General features: G+C 45.9%; 1 protein-coding gene across 1 annotated transcript; it reads right to left on the reverse strand.

Moving 5' to 3' along the window:
* Positions 1-498: 498 nt before the first annotated feature.
* LOC125539564 (putative WRKY transcription factor 11) lies at positions 499-1,828 on the reverse strand. The gene is made up of 2 exons (XM_048703053.2): positions 972-1,828; positions 499-857 (listed from the first exon to the last, which is right to left on the reverse strand). The coding sequence occupies exons 1-2, from the start codon at positions 1,733-1,735 to the stop codon at positions 641-643; spliced, it is 981 nt and encodes a 326-aa protein (XP_048559010.1). The 5' UTR covers positions 1,736-1,828; the 3' UTR covers positions 499-640.
* Between the last annotated feature and the right edge of the window lie 15,851 nt (positions 1,829-17,679).

The following is a 17,679-nucleotide window of genomic DNA, read 5'->3' on the forward strand; positions in this document are numbered from 1 at the left end:
TGAGTGATGAGTAAACAATAATAATAATTGCTGGCACAAACAAATCAATCGGTGCGGATGCCCACCCTTGACCTCTGCACAGAGGGGGAGGGGGGAGGGAGCCCCACGACAAAGTATTCAATTCAATTATTGCGCTTGTTTATGCGGGGCCGCGTATGACTTCTTGTTCTTTTCTCCCTCCCGACTTTTCTATACCTCAAAAAACTACGTACTAGTATACTCCTAGTTGGCGCCCTGTATTGTACTAGTAGTACCAGTAGCAATCAATGGAGTTTATGAGGTCAAAAGTCGGGGCATTTGCCGCCGGTCCGTCCTTATTAACTGTCACTGCGCGTACATGGCAGTTTCGTCACGCCCAGGCCCAGCCAGATCCGCGGCGTTGATTTTTCTTTTGCGGGGTGGCGTTGAATCTTATCTTACGCCGCTCAACTCAAAGTCATGGAATGGCACGACGAGCAAATAAAAATGGTGCTGTATGGACGAAGTGGAGTCTGGAGATAGTAAAAATCTCTGGCATTAAGTTTCCCTCTCCGTCTCTCTACAATCTTTCTTCTTCTTTACACGGACATCAGACAGATTGCGAGCGAACGAACGAAGCACCCCCCACCAAAAGGGGCAAGAAAGAAAAAATTTAGCTAAGTCAGACGTGCCCGTTGCCGGCGGACACACTAGCTACGGCTACGGGAGCGCCCATCGGCATCGGCACCGGCGACGGCGCCATCGGCATCGGCATCGGCCCCGGCGAGTGGCGGTGCTCGCCCTCGTAGGTCACCACCAGCATCGCCGGGTCGTCCAGGGCGCGCTCCACGTGCTTCCGAGCCGGGCACCCTCGCACTGTGCTGCACTTGTAGTAGCCCCTGAAACCCACACATCAAACCATGTCAGATCCTTGCACGCATCATGACGACAGTTCGTCGAAATCTTGTTTCGTATTGTTGGTGTTGAATCAATCGGCGAGGGAAGGAATTTACCGTGGGTAAGGGGATCCCTTGATGGGCTTCTGGCCGTACTTCCTCCACGAGTACTCGTCCGGCGGGATGTCGGCGATCTTGGCGCTCACCGCCGGCACCCTCACCGTCGTCTTCACGCGGTTCTTCCTTCTCTTGGAGCAGTGGCAACGGCTGCCGGTGGTGTTGGCCTCGGAGTGCGCGCCGGCGCACGGCTTTCTCTTGTGCCCGGACAGCGGCGGCTTGCCGGCGGAGACCAGGCTGCGGCCCTTGGACACGCTGCCCTCGCCGGCGGTCACCGACGAGAAGAAGGACGTGGACGTCACGGACGTCGCGCCCGACATGGTCAGGTTCGGCTTGGTGAAGTCCAGCGTCAGGCTCTGCGGCTGCGGGAGAGGGACCGGGGCGGCCACCGACACCGGCGCCACGACGGTCAAGGGAGCGGGCCTGGCCGGCTCGACGACGGCCAGAGGGCGCGGTGGGGGCGGGGGAGGAGCGACCGGAGCCGGAGGAGGCGGGGGAGGCGACTGGACGGGGCCGCGGCGGAAGCGGGCGTGGCCGGTGCGGTCGAGGATGGAGATCACCTTGCGGAACTTGGAGACGGCCTGGTCGGCGATCTCGCCGAACGGCTGCTGCGGGTGCTGCTGCGGCGCCTTGGACGGCGCCGCGCCGGAGAGGGAGGAGACCAGGAGCTCCAGGCTGCGGAGGCCGGCGGTGGCGGCCTCCTGGATGGCGAGCTGGTCGTCGGCGCGGCGAGGGGTGTAGCAGCCCATGAGGTCCACGGCCATGGTCGCCGGTGCGAGGTCGGATGTGGCTCTGCAGATCTTGGCTCGCTGTCTGGGTTGCGCTCTCGGTTTGGTTGGGAGTTGGAGGTCTGGACGGAGGCCACGGCTGGCTTTATAGGTGGAAACGGGGCGAGGGGAGAAGATGCGAGTCAATGATGGTGGTCGCTTTTCGGCGCAGCCCCCTGGATTCCCCCATAATTATAGATATAGGCCCTCCTGTCCTTCTTTGGAAAGTGTCAGCTTCACATTTTTTACATGAGCGGTCTAATCCCACTGTTTGGATCTGAACACCAGTCTAGTTTCACACTGTTATAAAAAATGCAGCCACCGAACTGAAGGTCGTACGTACAACATATAACTACTCCATACGATTGATTTGATTTTACTATATTTTGTTTTCAATATTTATGGCAGTGTACAGTGATTGGTTGTTTACTGTTACAGGGGACCTGTGGGTGCGAGCATAGTAGTTTGGGGGGCTTCTTTGGAAAAAGGCCCAATGCGGTGTGATAATGACATCTTCTTGGCCATGGCCCACGAGATAGTGGACTTTGGGGATAAGAATAAATGGGTTTTCTTTAAGCCGTTATTGCTCGCATCACAAGCAGGCAGAGAGGGAGAAAATATCATAGTATGCGTGTGTGTCCTGTGTCTTGGCTTCAAAGTCAACTATGGGCTGGGCGTTGTCCGGGGTATAATGATGCGTGCGTTTCTATTCTACACCAAAACAGAGTTGGCCATGATAAAAAGCGCCATTATTTCTTCTCCCCTAGCAGCACTATCGCGTCGGGATATGATATTGTCTGTATTTAATATTTTTCTTTCTTTTGTTGATTATATTAATAATATTTGGTTGAGCCATGTCGACGCCGGCTGTGGAACTTTCCCACCACCTCCGCTCTCCCTTTGTTTAGCCCGTTGACGGACTGTCTGTGCTGTGGGAGCTGGCATATCTCCGGCGTGATCAGGGGCTCAATTATTTTCCATATCTTCCACCGGGAGAACAATTGTTTCTTGTATTGATTTATTATATATGCGCTAGTTCTATTGTGCTAATCTTTTGGAAATGGTGGGACAGGTGGCGTGAATAACAATACTTTTTGGACTGCTTTTTTGCAGATCAAAAGATGTTGCACTTGCTCCATAAGAAAAACATTTCAACGCTCTGTGCTCATCCGCTTGGTTCATGAAAGAACATGCGCTTGCATCACGCATGTGTTTTTTATCTCACTGCAAACCTTTATTTATTTGTTGAAAATCATAGTAGACACTAACGACCGCGCAATTGATGTTCTAGGTAGAGCAAAAATTGAGCGGTGCTTTATTTATCTAATTGTGAACCTTTATTTATTTGTTGAAAATCATAGTGCCTAGCAGCCATGGACAGCGTATGCTAGACGGACCCGCTAACCCGGCCAATGCTTGCCGCCTCCGCCTCTCACGATTTTAGGAGAGAGGGACAATTTGAGGAAAAGGTGGGAATTCTCTTCAACGCCGATGCGGCACCGCTATCGTGTCTTCGGACAGGCCCTAACCTACCTTTCATGGTGGTCGTCTCGCCAATTTACTTCATGGAGTCAGGGAAGAGTGAGAGAAAATTGAATTGATTTTAGAGATAAGATATGCATGGTGAGACAGCTCGACTTGAGCACAAGTTGAACTACGTGCTTTACCCCAAAAAGCACCAAATATATTATACAAGTTCATGACAAGTACAATTCATCCTAAACATAATAAAATTTACGTTGAGGTCTTAGGAGCACAAAACGACCATTATTGCCGCCAGAACGAGTCGAGGTGTCGTTATTGGCACTTCCCTCCCGGAGCCGTCCTCACATTGTCAACAATAGCCATGAAGCTTCGTGCACGCCCTCCTAAATACTAGGCCCTGGGGCTGCGGTTATCGTTGTTGAACCCTTGAATCGATCTGAAGTATCTGATACCAAAAGCTTTGTTGTCGGGACAAGGAGATGACCGGAATCAACACCAGAGCTTCGACGACTCCATCCAGACAAGCAAACTCGAGGAGGATCGGGGCTGGCAGAGCAATTCAAAGAAAAAGTGCCACCATTCGTTCTAGCGTTGCCCCTACAAGGACTAGAAAACCCTAAACTAAACTATTAGCAGGAATCCAGGAACCTGAAGCCCCCCCCCCCATTGGCCTCCGGAGTCACGTGTAGAGGGGAGATGAACCCACGGGCTCCCTGACGAAGCCTAAAGCGGGGGGAGTTTACCTTAGCCGTCGTTTAAGAGGGGAAGGGAAGGAAACCATGCTCTCGTGGCAGATTATCAATGCAGTTAACTCCACCTATGTGTTGAAAACCCTAAAACAAACCATGTGTCGAAGAAGAAGAGGAAGAAGAAGAAGAAGAAGAAGAAGAAGAAGAAGAGGAGGAGGAGGAGGAGGAGGATGAGCTTAGTGGAATCTCTGGTAAATGATACGTGGGGCCAGGTGTCTATATTCGTTACACGCCAAGTGATTAATCGGACAATTTATGTATTTCTCTTGGTTCATTCTCATATAGTGGTGAGTATCCGTTGAAAATCACTGGAATTGTGGTATTTTTCCTTTACAACACCCTCAATGTTTTTGCCTTGGTGTAATTTCCTCGTAAAACAAGTCAATATGTTTTGACATGATATAATCCATGTGCTTTTAGAATTACGGAAGTAAATAAAGAAGCTACAATATAAATACCTCATCAAGATTGTTCTTATTTCACGTGCGAGGGTCCTAGCATGCCTTATCCTGTACCCCTCTCGGATGCTCTCCTGACTTCACCGCTCTCTTTCTTGCTACGATGGTTGTCCTTTCTTTCCTTTAACAACAATGTCGGGAGGGGGGCCACTTTAGTAATAGATTCAGAGCTACTTCCTTTATCCGAAAAAGTTTGTCCCTCAAATGAACATATCTAGCATCAAGTTAGTGTTACATACATTCATTTAAGACACAAGATTGGGACAAGCTTTTCCGAACAGAGGGAGTATGAAGCACTCTTTTGTCCGAGGCACAAATGCTGCGATTTCTCACCCCCCCAAAAGATGGCACGTTTTGTCAAACCGGCCGGCAGCATTGTTCTCAACGACTCAATCCAGATCGCATAGTGATGGTAGTACGTGGTGCACACTTCCATGAGCCTTGACTATGGCATCTCCCGCGTGCCATCATTTCAAAAACAAATAAAGGAGGCGTGTCGTCGACTACTACACCGAGCAAGTTTTGAGGACGCTCCCGATCGAGTTTACTATACTCCTTTGTCTTGCGAAAGCAAGCTTCTCTTTCTAGAAAGAATAAAACTAGAGGCCCGTCCTAGTGGTGGTAGAAGAGGAAGAGAGGCGCTGGCTAAAATGGGTCAAGCAAGCAAAAGTCATCGGAGCGAGGAGCACTTGGCCTAGCAGCGGCTTAAAGAAAAGGTAGACGTGGTTATGAAGGCAAGTATACGAGGCGCGGCTCCCGCTTTTGGTGATGCAAATGGCATGGAGCCGGGGTGACTTTTTGGCCGCCTGATCGAGGAGCGAGGCGAGATGGTCCGTCCGATGCGACGCGTTTGACCGCCGCGTTGGGCTCACCGTGCGTGTCGCCTTGCTCGTTTTGAGGCTAGTCATGGTGGAGAGTAACTTATACTAGTATCATGCATATGATACTAGTGTATGATAGTATTTTCACAGTGCATAGTAATATAAAGTAGTATCATAGATGATCACATTTATTGTCATGCATGACACAAAGTAACATAGCATTTAACATGATATGGTACCTACCTATGTTACTCTAACCCTCTTTCCTCTTTAATTATGTGCCACATAAGCATATTTGCTAGTCCCAAGTGCATGTTACAGGTTATGTTACCCCCACTATGGTCAGCCTGAAGCATGGCGCCGAGGACTTTTACCGGAAGATGCAGCGATATTCAACCTTGTCACCGCGGATTCGCAGGCAACGACTATAGCTGAGTTGGTTTGAAAATACTAGGCCCTGTTCGGCTTACCTTCGCTCCACAGCTCCACTCCTAGAGATGGCATCCGCAGGGTATGGGTAAAAATGGATAGAGCCACCCCATACTCTTACCCGTCGACCCTAAACTTACCTATCAATCATACCCATACTCGTCGACCCTGAACTTACCTATCAATCATATTCATACCCGTCAAGGGTACAACTTTTTCCCATACCTGTCACCCGACAGGGTATATGGGTACCTACGGGTAAAAATACCCGTGTTTACAACATATCAATTGAATGGAAAATAGTTGTAAAAAACAACATATAATCATAAAGTATTAATAGCAATACATTTTAAACAACAATGTACAACAACACATTCTAATAAACAAAAATATTTGCCTATAGCGACACGTAAAAATGTTAAACAACAGCACATAATCATAAATAACAACACATAGGCATACACTTTAAGTTCAAAAAATCATGATAAATTATAGAGATAATTTGACTACACATTAGAGTTTTTATCTAGCTCGATTACGAGGGAAAAACTAATACATTAGGATATTAAAAAAAACACTTGTCAACATTTTAGATGGGTACATGGGTATGTGGGCATGGGTTATACGATCCCATACCCGTACCCTCTCTACCCGACGGGTATGATATTTTCCCCATTTAATTACCCATGCGTACATTTTTGTCCCATACCCTTACCCTAATAGGGTTTTTACCCGCAGGGTACGAGGGTAATGGGTACCCATTGCCATTCCTACTCCTGGAGCGGGTGGAGTCATAGTGAAAAACGCGGAGCGGCTGTTTCGTGGCTCCACAGCTTCTGCTATTTCGCGGAGCAGGTGGAATTCCGAAGAGGGCCTAGGATTACAACTTTTGTAGTGTGCTACACCTATAGCGGTACTACGATCGATGCTTTAAAATCATGTTTGCAGTAATTCTAGAGTTTGATTCAGTAGCGATTTTAACAACTTGCTCCCTCCTGTAAAAACCCTGATAACAGTAAAACCAAACTTAATTGAGTTGGATCTGTCGTCCGCTAGCAAGCAAGAAACTATTTGCCCCCGTGTCGCCCACCCAGAGTGACTCGGGGGACGACCCCCTCCTGTTACTATTGTAAAAGAAGGTTTATGCCACCATCTTACCAGTGACGAGTAGACCGAATGCTCGTCAAAGCCAAAAGAAATAATAACCCATGACATGTGAAAATGGCCGCTTGTCATTTGTAAAGATGTACCAATAGTGGGTCAGTATAGTGGCGAGAAACTACACGTCCACCACTGGTATGTCTAAATTGCTACACTTATGAATGATCTACGGAATTCACTTACAAACGTGATCTCCTTCTTTTTTGTGAAAAGTATAAGATCTATTATAGAAGTTCTTTGGATATACAAATTGGGCATGACGATCATGTAGGAGTACCGAGTTTGTTGTCCCGACTACCAGGTCCTCGATATCCTCAGGAACATCGGCCTGCCTCACGGCACACGTGCACAAATATAAACTTATTTGTAGAGGTAATATCACCGGGAGTCATAAAACTTGCGCTCAATGTTCAGTTTGGTGCTAAAACTTCAAAAATACGGATTTATGGTCACATAACTTGTCCCCGCGTGCATATACGGTGCTTCCTCTCGTATCCAGCCACATGGCCTGTCCACATGGCGTGCCATCCCGGTGGAGGCCCACTTGTCAATGGTTGGGAATGCACAAGGCACTAGGTGACCATAGCACGCTGGATTTTTTTATAGAGAACTCTCTCACAATTTATTTAATGCGCACAAAGCCCTCAAATATAATGAAAAAAGATGGCACACATGGGGTTCAAACACGGGACCTGTCGATAAAATAGTCCGCCATACATCATTCCATCAGTGCCGATTGACGTTCAACATGATCAACTAAAATTCGTTTAATCACAAACAGAAGCCCCAACGCGAATTGAGTGACAAAAAAGGGTGGCCCAACAGATTTGATCTCTCAACCTCAAGCGTGGATACACTGCAGCTAAACGCTACAGTAAGTACCAACCAGTGCCTGTAAAGAGAGAAGCCCGATTTTATATATTGTCCACGGCCACTACTCTTATTTAGGTTCTTTTTCTCTCAGACCGAATTTTCGACAACCGATCAGTCCCCAGAAAATTTGGCGGTCCCCAGAAAAAATATTGTTGCCCGAAATTTTGAATTTAAACGACAAAAACTATGTCAAATATAATAACTTTTGTGTGTATACAATATCATAATGACATAGTTAGCTTAGTGGGAGGGGCCGCGATTCTATTCCTTGTATTGTGAAATATATTTTTCTTTATTCATGCTCATTTATAAAAATGGTCTCGAACTGTAACAATGAATTGAACATGCAAACTTCTATATATTAGTAAGGCTGCACGTGCAATGCACATCTCAAATGTTGAGGGTGATATTTGGAAATATTTCAGATGCAGAATAGGAAAGATTTGTTTTCAAAACAATAATCGTGATGTCAAAAAGAACATGTTTCATGTTAAATGGAAGTAGCTTATAGACAATGTAGCTTATCTTACATAATTTACTCCACTGATGTGAGTACACACTATTTTACAGGAATGCTCACTGGATTTGAAAAAAGACAATGTTTATAATAAAAGAAAAAATTGTTACATATCAATCTCAATACAGAACCATGAAGAAAGGCAAGGAAACCATCAATAGCATAGTTCACCTGAGAACTATCACCCGCCATCCAACCAGTAGATATAAAATATCAAAAAACAGCTAAAAAATAACATTATGCCATCTTTTTTTTTGAAGCAGATAAATTCCATGTTGAAGTACCAATAGCTCACTATTGAGTAGGCGTACATCTTAGAGGCCATATTCTTCAACATCCTGTCATAACCCGATGGCCTCTCACACACATCAGATTTTGCAAGTTGCTGTAGCAAAGCCAATAATAATCTGTCGACATATAAAACCAATACATGAAAGAGCTTTATTTTCTCATACATGAATTCTTGAACAAAAAAAAAGAATTATGTATCCAACGCAAGTTTACCTAGAGCATATAGAGAATGTCATGTTACTCTTAATAACACTTTAAATGCTTGATGGTACATGGTACTATAAATGCATTCAGTAATACAATATTTTACATAGGTTGCAAACAAAGCATCATGATTGTAACGTCAAGTCGCACAAAGTACGGACCAAAATGATGCCGCATCAATGAATTCAGGATGTAATTCCTCTCCTCTACCAGGCCGATTTATCTGCACATGTATGATGCAGACCCATATATTGGATAGACAAATGTAAAAAGAAGTGGCTGCTGACCCCACTATTTAGGGTAGAGGAACTGCCATCTCTAGAGTAAAATCAAACTGTAGGATCCTCATAAACGTCTTTATGAACAACAACCTTTTTCTTCACTTCCTCCTCTCTTGCCAGTACATGTTTCAAGATTTGTTATGTCATGATCTGTAGAAATATATATTTACAATGGTAATAAATAAATATTCGATCAACAGTTGCACATTCTAAATATATGTAAAGGTAGAAAGAGATACAAGTCAGCCCTGTTACACTGCTTCTAAAGGCATCTGTTCTTGTGCCATACATTTTTCTCCTGCCTATCTTCTCTTCTTAATTGGCTGGACCATTAGGAGAAGCGGTAAGAAATATAATCAGAATGAAGAGGAGATCAATTAAATCAATTTGAAAGATTGGAAGGAGCAGAAGGAAATATTTCACAATCTCACTAAATCACTATCGAATTCATGAGCAGCATCTTGCGCTTCTGGGTAGTTATCATCCTGTCCTTCGTGCGAGAAAGAAGGCCATTAACCTACATATAAGAAAAAGGATTGGTGGTGAAAAGAGAAGATTATATTTGTCCTTAGCGAGATTAGGAAGTACACCTGAGATGTATTTGTTTCAGCAGTTCATGAACTGAATATAGCCTCTATCTGATTTCCTGATAGTCATGAAAACAATGAGCCTGGGAATAAATGATGCAAAATCCTGGAGAGAAAACTTCTACAGAAATAAACATAGTACCTGCAACACATCTTAAAGCAAACATGCCATGAAGTTGTAAGATGGATAAGTAATTTTTAAATGGAGATGAAAATTTGCGAAGTTGAATACCAGATAGAGATATTGTAGGACAGAATTTGATCTCCTGAAATCGCTATCACCAACCATGGTGACCCTGGAATGTGGGGTTCAGAGTTGTCCAGCCCAACAGTACTGCTAATTGACATGGATAGGACTCATGTCTCGATTCCGTGTCTCTCCGTGTCCTCCCAATCTAGAGAGGACGCACAGAGAGTTTCTATCAATTTATTTCTCATGCCATGTTTGCCATGTAACTCAATGCTAATAAACACTGAGTGTGCCCTAAAAAAGCATGATACGTACAAAACCATAACTTTCACTCAAAACAGAGTAGCATATACTCCCAAAATGGCCAGCCAATAAGTCCATGCACAACACGCAATTGCTATCTTCAGTTTTCCAGATTTCTTTGCACAAATGAATCTAGTGGCAGCATCAGCAATCCAACTGAAGCTCCCATGGAAGGTATGCAGGCAATCCGATCAAAAAATCTTCTAGTTTCCAGCTTGCATCATACACATAATACACCAGCAGTCTGATAAAAACTCAAGTATTAGAAAAGAAGTCTGTCAATTACCTGTACTGCGACAGTATGGGACCGCGTGGGGAAGAACTTCAGAGGTCACACTTCAGAACCTTTACCTAGATAAACTAAACAAAGACATCAGGCAAGATGCTTGGTTCCATTGTGTTAGTGGCAGCGAGCAACAAGAAAAAATGTCGTACATGACGAAGAGGTTACCATAGAGGAGGTTGATGATGAGGGCGAGGTGGAGCTTGCCGAAGCGAGACGTTGGAATTCGAGAGGCAGTCGAGGTCGGCGACGCGGCCACGAGGCGGACGAGGTCAGCGAGTCGTCTAGAGAGCGCGAGGATTGGAAGGCACGCCGCCGCCAACGAGGAGGGCTCGCGTTCGCCGCCGATCTCGCGCCACCGCCGGACGACCAGCCCCGCCCGTTTGTCGCGCCTCTCTCCCTCTCCTCCTGCTGCCAAGGAGGAGGGCCCGCGTCCGCCACCGATCTCGCTCCTCCGTCGGCTGGTGAGTCGCGCCTCTCGCCCTCTCCTTCTCCCGTTCCTCTCTTCTCCTTTCCCCATCTTCCCCTCTTTTCCCCCGCCGCCCTCTACGTGTGGGCGAACGCCGCCGGGCGCGGCTGCAAGCGCGTGGGGGCGTGCGAGGAGGCAGGGTTTGTTTTCGTCAGCGGTGGAGTACGGCCAGTCATTGGAATTTGCTAAATCCACACCATAGCGCTATTAGATGAATGATGGCTGTTAGATTGTGTTTTGGGGGACTAATCATGAAAACGGAATATAGGAAGAACTGCGTCTAATATGAAATCAGGTTTACCTCTTTACAGTAAGGAATATGTAGTTGGTGTAGTGGTTTGCTTGTGCATGGATGTACCCGAGGTGTATGGAGTTCAAATCCCTGCCCGTGTACTTTTTATTTTCATTTTTCACACCACCTCATGCTGACAAGTGGGACACACAGAGGGGATTATGCTCAATTAAATTATTTAAATACAGAGCAAGGGTGCTACTGCAAAGAAAAAATGCGGCGAGCTGTTTCGGTCACTAACAATGGGCCGTAGCCACACTGGGGTGCCACGTAAGCGCGGGATATGTCTGAATATGACCAAAGTGACCGTATTTGCACAAGAACGCAAGTTGAATGACCATAAATTTGTATTTTTAAAATTTTAGCACCAAACTGAACATCGAGCACAAGTTCTATGACTCCCAATGATATTACCTCTTATTTGTACTAGTCATATACTCTCTTTATCCCACTTTTTTTGTACAACTTTAAACTTCACCAAGCCACATAAAGTAAAAGAAAAAGAAATCCTTACTTTTGCAGTCATACGATTTTTTGTCCATACAAAAAAACGTCAGCTTACGCCGATAGAATAATCTGCATTAACGATACACCAACCAACTACTTGTTGGCTCTCTTGTATCCACACACAGTAAACTACGGCTCCACTTGTATGAAATGTCAACTCTACAGGTACAGATAAGCCCTACAGTGCAGACCCAGTTGTAATGAAATGTCCAATGTCAACTCTACAGTAGAGACCCATCGCCACACGTTTCATCGCGGCTTTGCTGGAGCATTTCGTTCAAGAAAATACCAAGATTAAGACCTCGCGAGCATCAAGACGGCAGATAAAGATCGACCTGCACGAGTTGACCCCACCTCCTCGCTTAAATGCCAGCAATCATGGGCGGGCTTGTCAAGAGCGACAGGTCAAACCTAATCGTGCGCCCAGCTTTAATTCCGCTAGTTAATCCGTGCGGCTGCGTCATTATTCGCGTCTACTACTGGCCACCTCCCAACCGCAACCAGAAGGAGGCCCCGAGCAGACAAACTCATCCGGGCCGTCCGTCCCTTTCCCGGCCCAGCCAACCGCCCGTCCGTGCAGCAATGAATCGGCCAGAGATTTGGTTTCGTCGCTGCGCAAAAAAAAAATCGGTCAATTCGATTCGGGATCCCGTGGCGAGCCGGCCGCGGCGCCTCCCGATCGGTTCGGGCCTTGACGTCGCCATGGCCACGAGCCGCGCGTGGGCCGGGATCGGATCCGGGTTTGACTTTTGATGCGCTCGTTCGCTCGCCCCCACTTGTTCCGTGAACGTGTGGTGCGCACGTCCGCACGGCACGGCAGGATTCTTTCTGTGTGCGAGCCTACACGCGCACGTCTGTGGTCGACGGTCCTGTGTGCGCGTGCTACCGTTCTGTGGTTGACAATCTTCCGTTCCTGAGGGTCTGAAAGAGGGTGTTTCACGTGGCTGTAGAGAGAGAGAGTTGAATCTGCACAGTGGAGTCTTGCTGCGTGATGTGCTATGTCAGTTTATGTATGGCAAGTGGGGCCTAACTCCAGGTTGACAATTTTGGCCGGTTCGCCTAAACAAACATTTCTGGATGGAGTCGTTGGCATGCACAGGTTGAAGTTGAGCCGCATGCTATTCCTGTTGATTTGGTAAGCCGAACATGGCCGGCACGTGCCGTTTCGACCTAATAGGCGTCCGGTTGGCCAACTCTGACATGGTAAGGCTGAAAGCCGGCCTAAAAGTTTCTTTAGTGCTTCTTGTGCCAGACTGCGTACATATATAGGTATGGTTATTACCGGCTCGCCGTGGACTTTTTATTATTTCCGAATATACATGATCAATGTATTCCCCTACTTCTAGACGAAATGATATCTACGCATGTCAAAGGCATTGCCGTTTCAACGCACGCGGTGCTGAAGGGATCAACCTGCGAGTGCGAGAAGCATGCGACTCACGGCAGCATGTGGAAACCTCTGCCCGTCACTCGTCAGTACCCACGTACCCACACACCTGGCAGAAACAAGGACGACGACGGTGTCATAACATGTTTCAACTCTGATTTTAGATGCGTGCACTGAACTGGTAACATGGCAACGTCCATCCACAGTTGGACGAACGGACGATTCAGCATGGTTCGCTGCATCCAGCCGAGTTGGGTACATCGCCAAAGTCCACCCTTCACTTTCTCTTTTTCTTCAGGGCATTCTCGAGGACTGCTGCACAGGGAAGGCGGCGTGGCGTACCTGTCAAAGGTCTCGCAAGGTTTCTCGACATTTCGCGTCGACTCTGTTGGCCGAACAGTCAAGCCGCACAGTGGCATTAGCACCGCTCCTTTTTAGATGATTAGCACCGCTCTTGGGAGTCTGACGACGCAGCAGAGGAATCGTGCCCAGACCGAACGGACGTGACCGTTCGAGCATCCTAGCTTTTCTCTTTGAGTGTTTTGGTGCCAAGTTGCTGGCCATGGTTTCTTTTATATAAAAATGGACCAACTTTTGCATAAGCCTACTGTCTAATCGACACAATCAGCGGCGGAGCCAGGAAAAAACGATTAGGGGGCCAAATGCATGACAGTATTGATGAAAGGGGCCAAGTACTAGTAATCATCATAAAATTTCTTAAAACCTGAAGGAAAATAAGGGTATTATGCTATACTTTTTGGGTCATGGGGGGAGCCATGGCTCCTGCCAGTCCCCCCCTAGCTCCGCCACTGGACACAATGCTTGGCACCACCGCGTTTCGCCTGCAGATTCTTGGTCCATGTTGGCGATTCAAAATGAGCCGAATGGGTCTCTCTCTCCATGCTCCTTTTTTTTTGCGTGGAGAAAGAGTTTATTCCATGCTTCTTCTTACATTCCCTTTTTATATGAAAGGTAAGAGTATAAAATAGACTTGAGCCGTTGATTGCATTAAGTGGTGGGTTCAATTCACTCTTACCTTCCTACCTTTCATGTGAAAAGAGGAAGTAAGAGGGAGCATGTTAAAATTAAGAGAGAGAGAGAGAGAGAGAGAGAGAGAGATGTTAGATTTTGGGGTTTTGTGGGGCGATTCCTCAGAGAAATTGGTCCGGCCAATTCGACTATACATGGGAAGAAATCTTAAACTAAACACGCATCACATTTCAATCAAACACACTTTCAAGTTCATGAATTATAACAGTTACAAGGATGAAATTAAAGATATATGCAGGGAGAGTCTCGCTATACGATGCGGAGAGACCCACATGGCGTTGGTGTCTGATCCGTCACAAGCGGCCCCATATCCTTAGATTGTCTTCAATTGTTTTTCAAATATATTAAAAGAAGTTTAAAAATTTGAGAAATTACTATGATATTTTAAAATTGCTTGATAAAAAGTTCGTCGAATTAAAAAAAGTTAATGGAATTTGGAAAAAGTAAATCAAATTTAAAAATTGTCCATTGAATTGAAAAAAAGTTCATCAAATTTAAAAAAAATCATCTAATTTAAAAAGTTCATCAATTAAACAAAGGCTCATGAATTTTAAAAAAACCACGCATTAGAGAAAACAAAAAAGAAGAAACTGAAAAAGATAAGAAAAAGAAAAAGGAAAAAACAAACCAAATAGAAGAACGAAATAAAAGAAAAAAAATGAAGTACCTTTACTCCAGGCGGGGCCGATGGCCTGGTGGTTAGAGCGAAGCCCTCGCGATGAAGGTGTTGCGGGTTTGAGCCCACACCTTTTGAAATATAATGGGCTGGCCCAGCTTGGAGGGCCTGATGCGCCCGTTTTGTAAAATGCACAGTATTTTCTCAAAAAGAAAAAAAAGAAAAATGCACAGTAAAGGACGCCTGAAGTGCCAAATAGGATATGCGTAAAATAGTAACTAAAAAAGGGTACGTGTAAAATATAGGCGCAGACTATGGACTGAAAAGAACATATTTTCTTCTTCTTATTGTTAATTTTTTATATAAAATGACTCAAACTGTGCTAAAAATATATTAGAAATGTTCTAAATGATTCACCCTGTTGGAAAGCCATTATGAAGGTTAAAGACCTATATATGGCTGGGAGAAAAGTCATTGTGCGCTCGGAGAACACTGCTAGGATATGGGTCGATCCAATTGGCGATCAAAAACCATTTATGGATCAGTTCCCTCAATTATTCTCGATATGCAATTCTCCTGAGTGCATTGTGAAATCCTGCCTGGAGGCAGATATTGTATCCTTCTTTAGAAGAAGACTAAGCAATGAGCTTAAAGAGCAATGGCAGCGGATGGTTGATGCTGCTAGGAAAAGTTGTGTTTTTGATGAAACAGATGTCATAAAATGGTCCTTGGGACCTAAGACGGTCTTTACGACTAGATCGGTGTATTCTTTCTTGAAAAGAAACATCACAGGGTGTAATTTTGGGTGGATTTGGAAGGCTGGCATCCCTTTAAAGATCAAAATCTTTATGTGGCAGTTGTTCCAGGATTCTATTCTTACTCGAGATGTAATGAAAAGAAGGGGGTGGAAAGGGAATCCTAAATGCTCATTCTGTGGGGAGCACGAAACATCCCAGCACCTCTTTTTCACCTGCCCTGTAGCTAAGGTGACTTGGAGAAATATTGTATGCATGCTTGGCACTGACTTGTGTCCAAACAATTTGTGGCAGCTTACTTCTGATGTTATGTCTATTTTCCAAATGGGAAGGTTTTTTACACAGTTGGCATAGCCGCGCTTTGCTGGGCTATTCGGACCTGCCGCAATAGTGCTACATTTGAATTTAAGCATTTAAAAACTCCCTTTGAGTGTTGTTTCTCTATGTGCGCTTTTCTGTGTTACTCGACAGGTTTGCTGAAACAGAAAGATGCGGTGGATCTGCGAGCAGGGGTAGACATGCTGAAGAATAGCACGTCGAGGATGATGCGCTTCTGTGCTGCGACAAAAGACTGAGAAGCTCGCTGGAGAAAAGACTGGAGAAGAGAGGAGTCTTCAGGGGCGTTTCTCTCCAAAGCGTCGTCTGCTTTTGATTTTGTGCTCATCCTTTGAATCTTTCCTGCGTGGAAAAACTGTCTTTTGGTGCTCGTTTGTGAGCTGTTTGGGGGTAGCTCCGTCTGGATTACATACTTATTTGATGTCGCCGGATTTTCATCCTACCTCGATGGCGAGTGCTCACAGTAGGTTTCTTGGCGGTGCTTGAACTCGCTCTTCCCTCTCCCGTCTCATTCTATGGACCTGGTTATATTTCCTTATGTCGCAGTAATAGAAAGGGGTTATGCCTGGTTTAAAAAAAAGTAATTGTAGTTTTTATTGCTAGAAGTGATGATTTATTTTAGGAAATCTTGACTATCTTCACCAGGTTTTCCTGTTCATGACAGGTTACTGCGTTTGAGCTTGTTGCAGAATAGCATTTTCGCGTACTTGATAGTTTTGTCGTAGGAGAGAGTTGTCCAGATGTCAAACGCCGTACCGTTTCAACGGACGCGCAGTCGAAACACCAACCTGGCGAGGTACGTACAAGTCACGGCCGCATTGTGGAAAACTCTGCTCGTCACTCATCAGCACCCAACCACCTGGCAGGAGGAACAAACGACCATCTGATTTAGGGCTTGTTCGGAGACTCTCCCGCTCCCCAAGTCCCCTTCAGAAATTGGTGAAGCTGTAGCTAAAAACGACGGAGCAGGGAAAAGGAAGCTCCACAGATTCTCAGATTTTCATAGAGCCGGAGAACTGCCGAACAACTCCTTAGTCATGATCCATCGCAGGAAGTCCACCGATCACTTTCGCTTTTCATCACTGTATTCCCGAGGACTACACAGGGCAGGCAGCCGAGCGTGGAGCACCGAGCACCTGTCAAAGGATCTCGCGAGGCTTCGCAGCATTTCGCGTCGACTCTGTTGGCCGATCAGCCAGCACAGTGGCACCGCCGCTCTCGCCGGTCTGACGACGCAGCGGCGGAACCTGGGCATGTGCTTCACAACTCAAAACGAACGGACATGACCGCTCGGGCTCCGTTTTGCAACAGTTCTTCGGTGAATCTCGTCTGAACCCTTCTGCTCCAGGCCTGTAAATTCTCGCCGAACAGTGGCCCGATCTACTGTTTCGGCTGCTGCTTTGGGCGCCTTTTCTTTTTTCTGTCTGAGTGGTCTCGTGTCAAGTTGCTGGCCACGATTCCGGGAATAGATAAAGGTCGCTGAGCTTTGCATCATCCTTGTAATGTCTACTCAAATCACTGGTTGGCTCCAGTCTTTGATCTGCAAATGCCCTGTTTTTTTTTTGTTGAAATTGCTGCAAATGTCCTGTTAACCTGACAAGAAAATCTCGTGTATCATCGACTCATCGTCATTACAATGCGGACCTTAAACATGCGCTGAAGGTAGCAAATCTCATACGTAAGCTCTTGCATTATGGGCCAAAAGGTTTTCAATAGGCAGCGATATAGCATAAATTTATTTTACATACCGGCGCACAACGACCATTTATCGCATTATCGCATTAAGCGAGTCCACAAGGATAAACGGGGCACCCCCCGGAATCAAACAATGGTCTCCAAGGTTCTCACCACCGCAACTAACCAATCCGCCCACTTCATGTTACTGGTTAGTAGTGGG

This window comes from Triticum urartu, chromosome 2A, assembly GCF_056163025.1.
Source record: "Triticum urartu cultivar PI428250 chromosome 2A, HENAU_Tu73, whole genome shotgun sequence".
Taxonomy (NCBI): domain Eukaryota; kingdom Viridiplantae; phylum Streptophyta; class Magnoliopsida; order Poales; family Poaceae; genus Triticum; species Triticum urartu.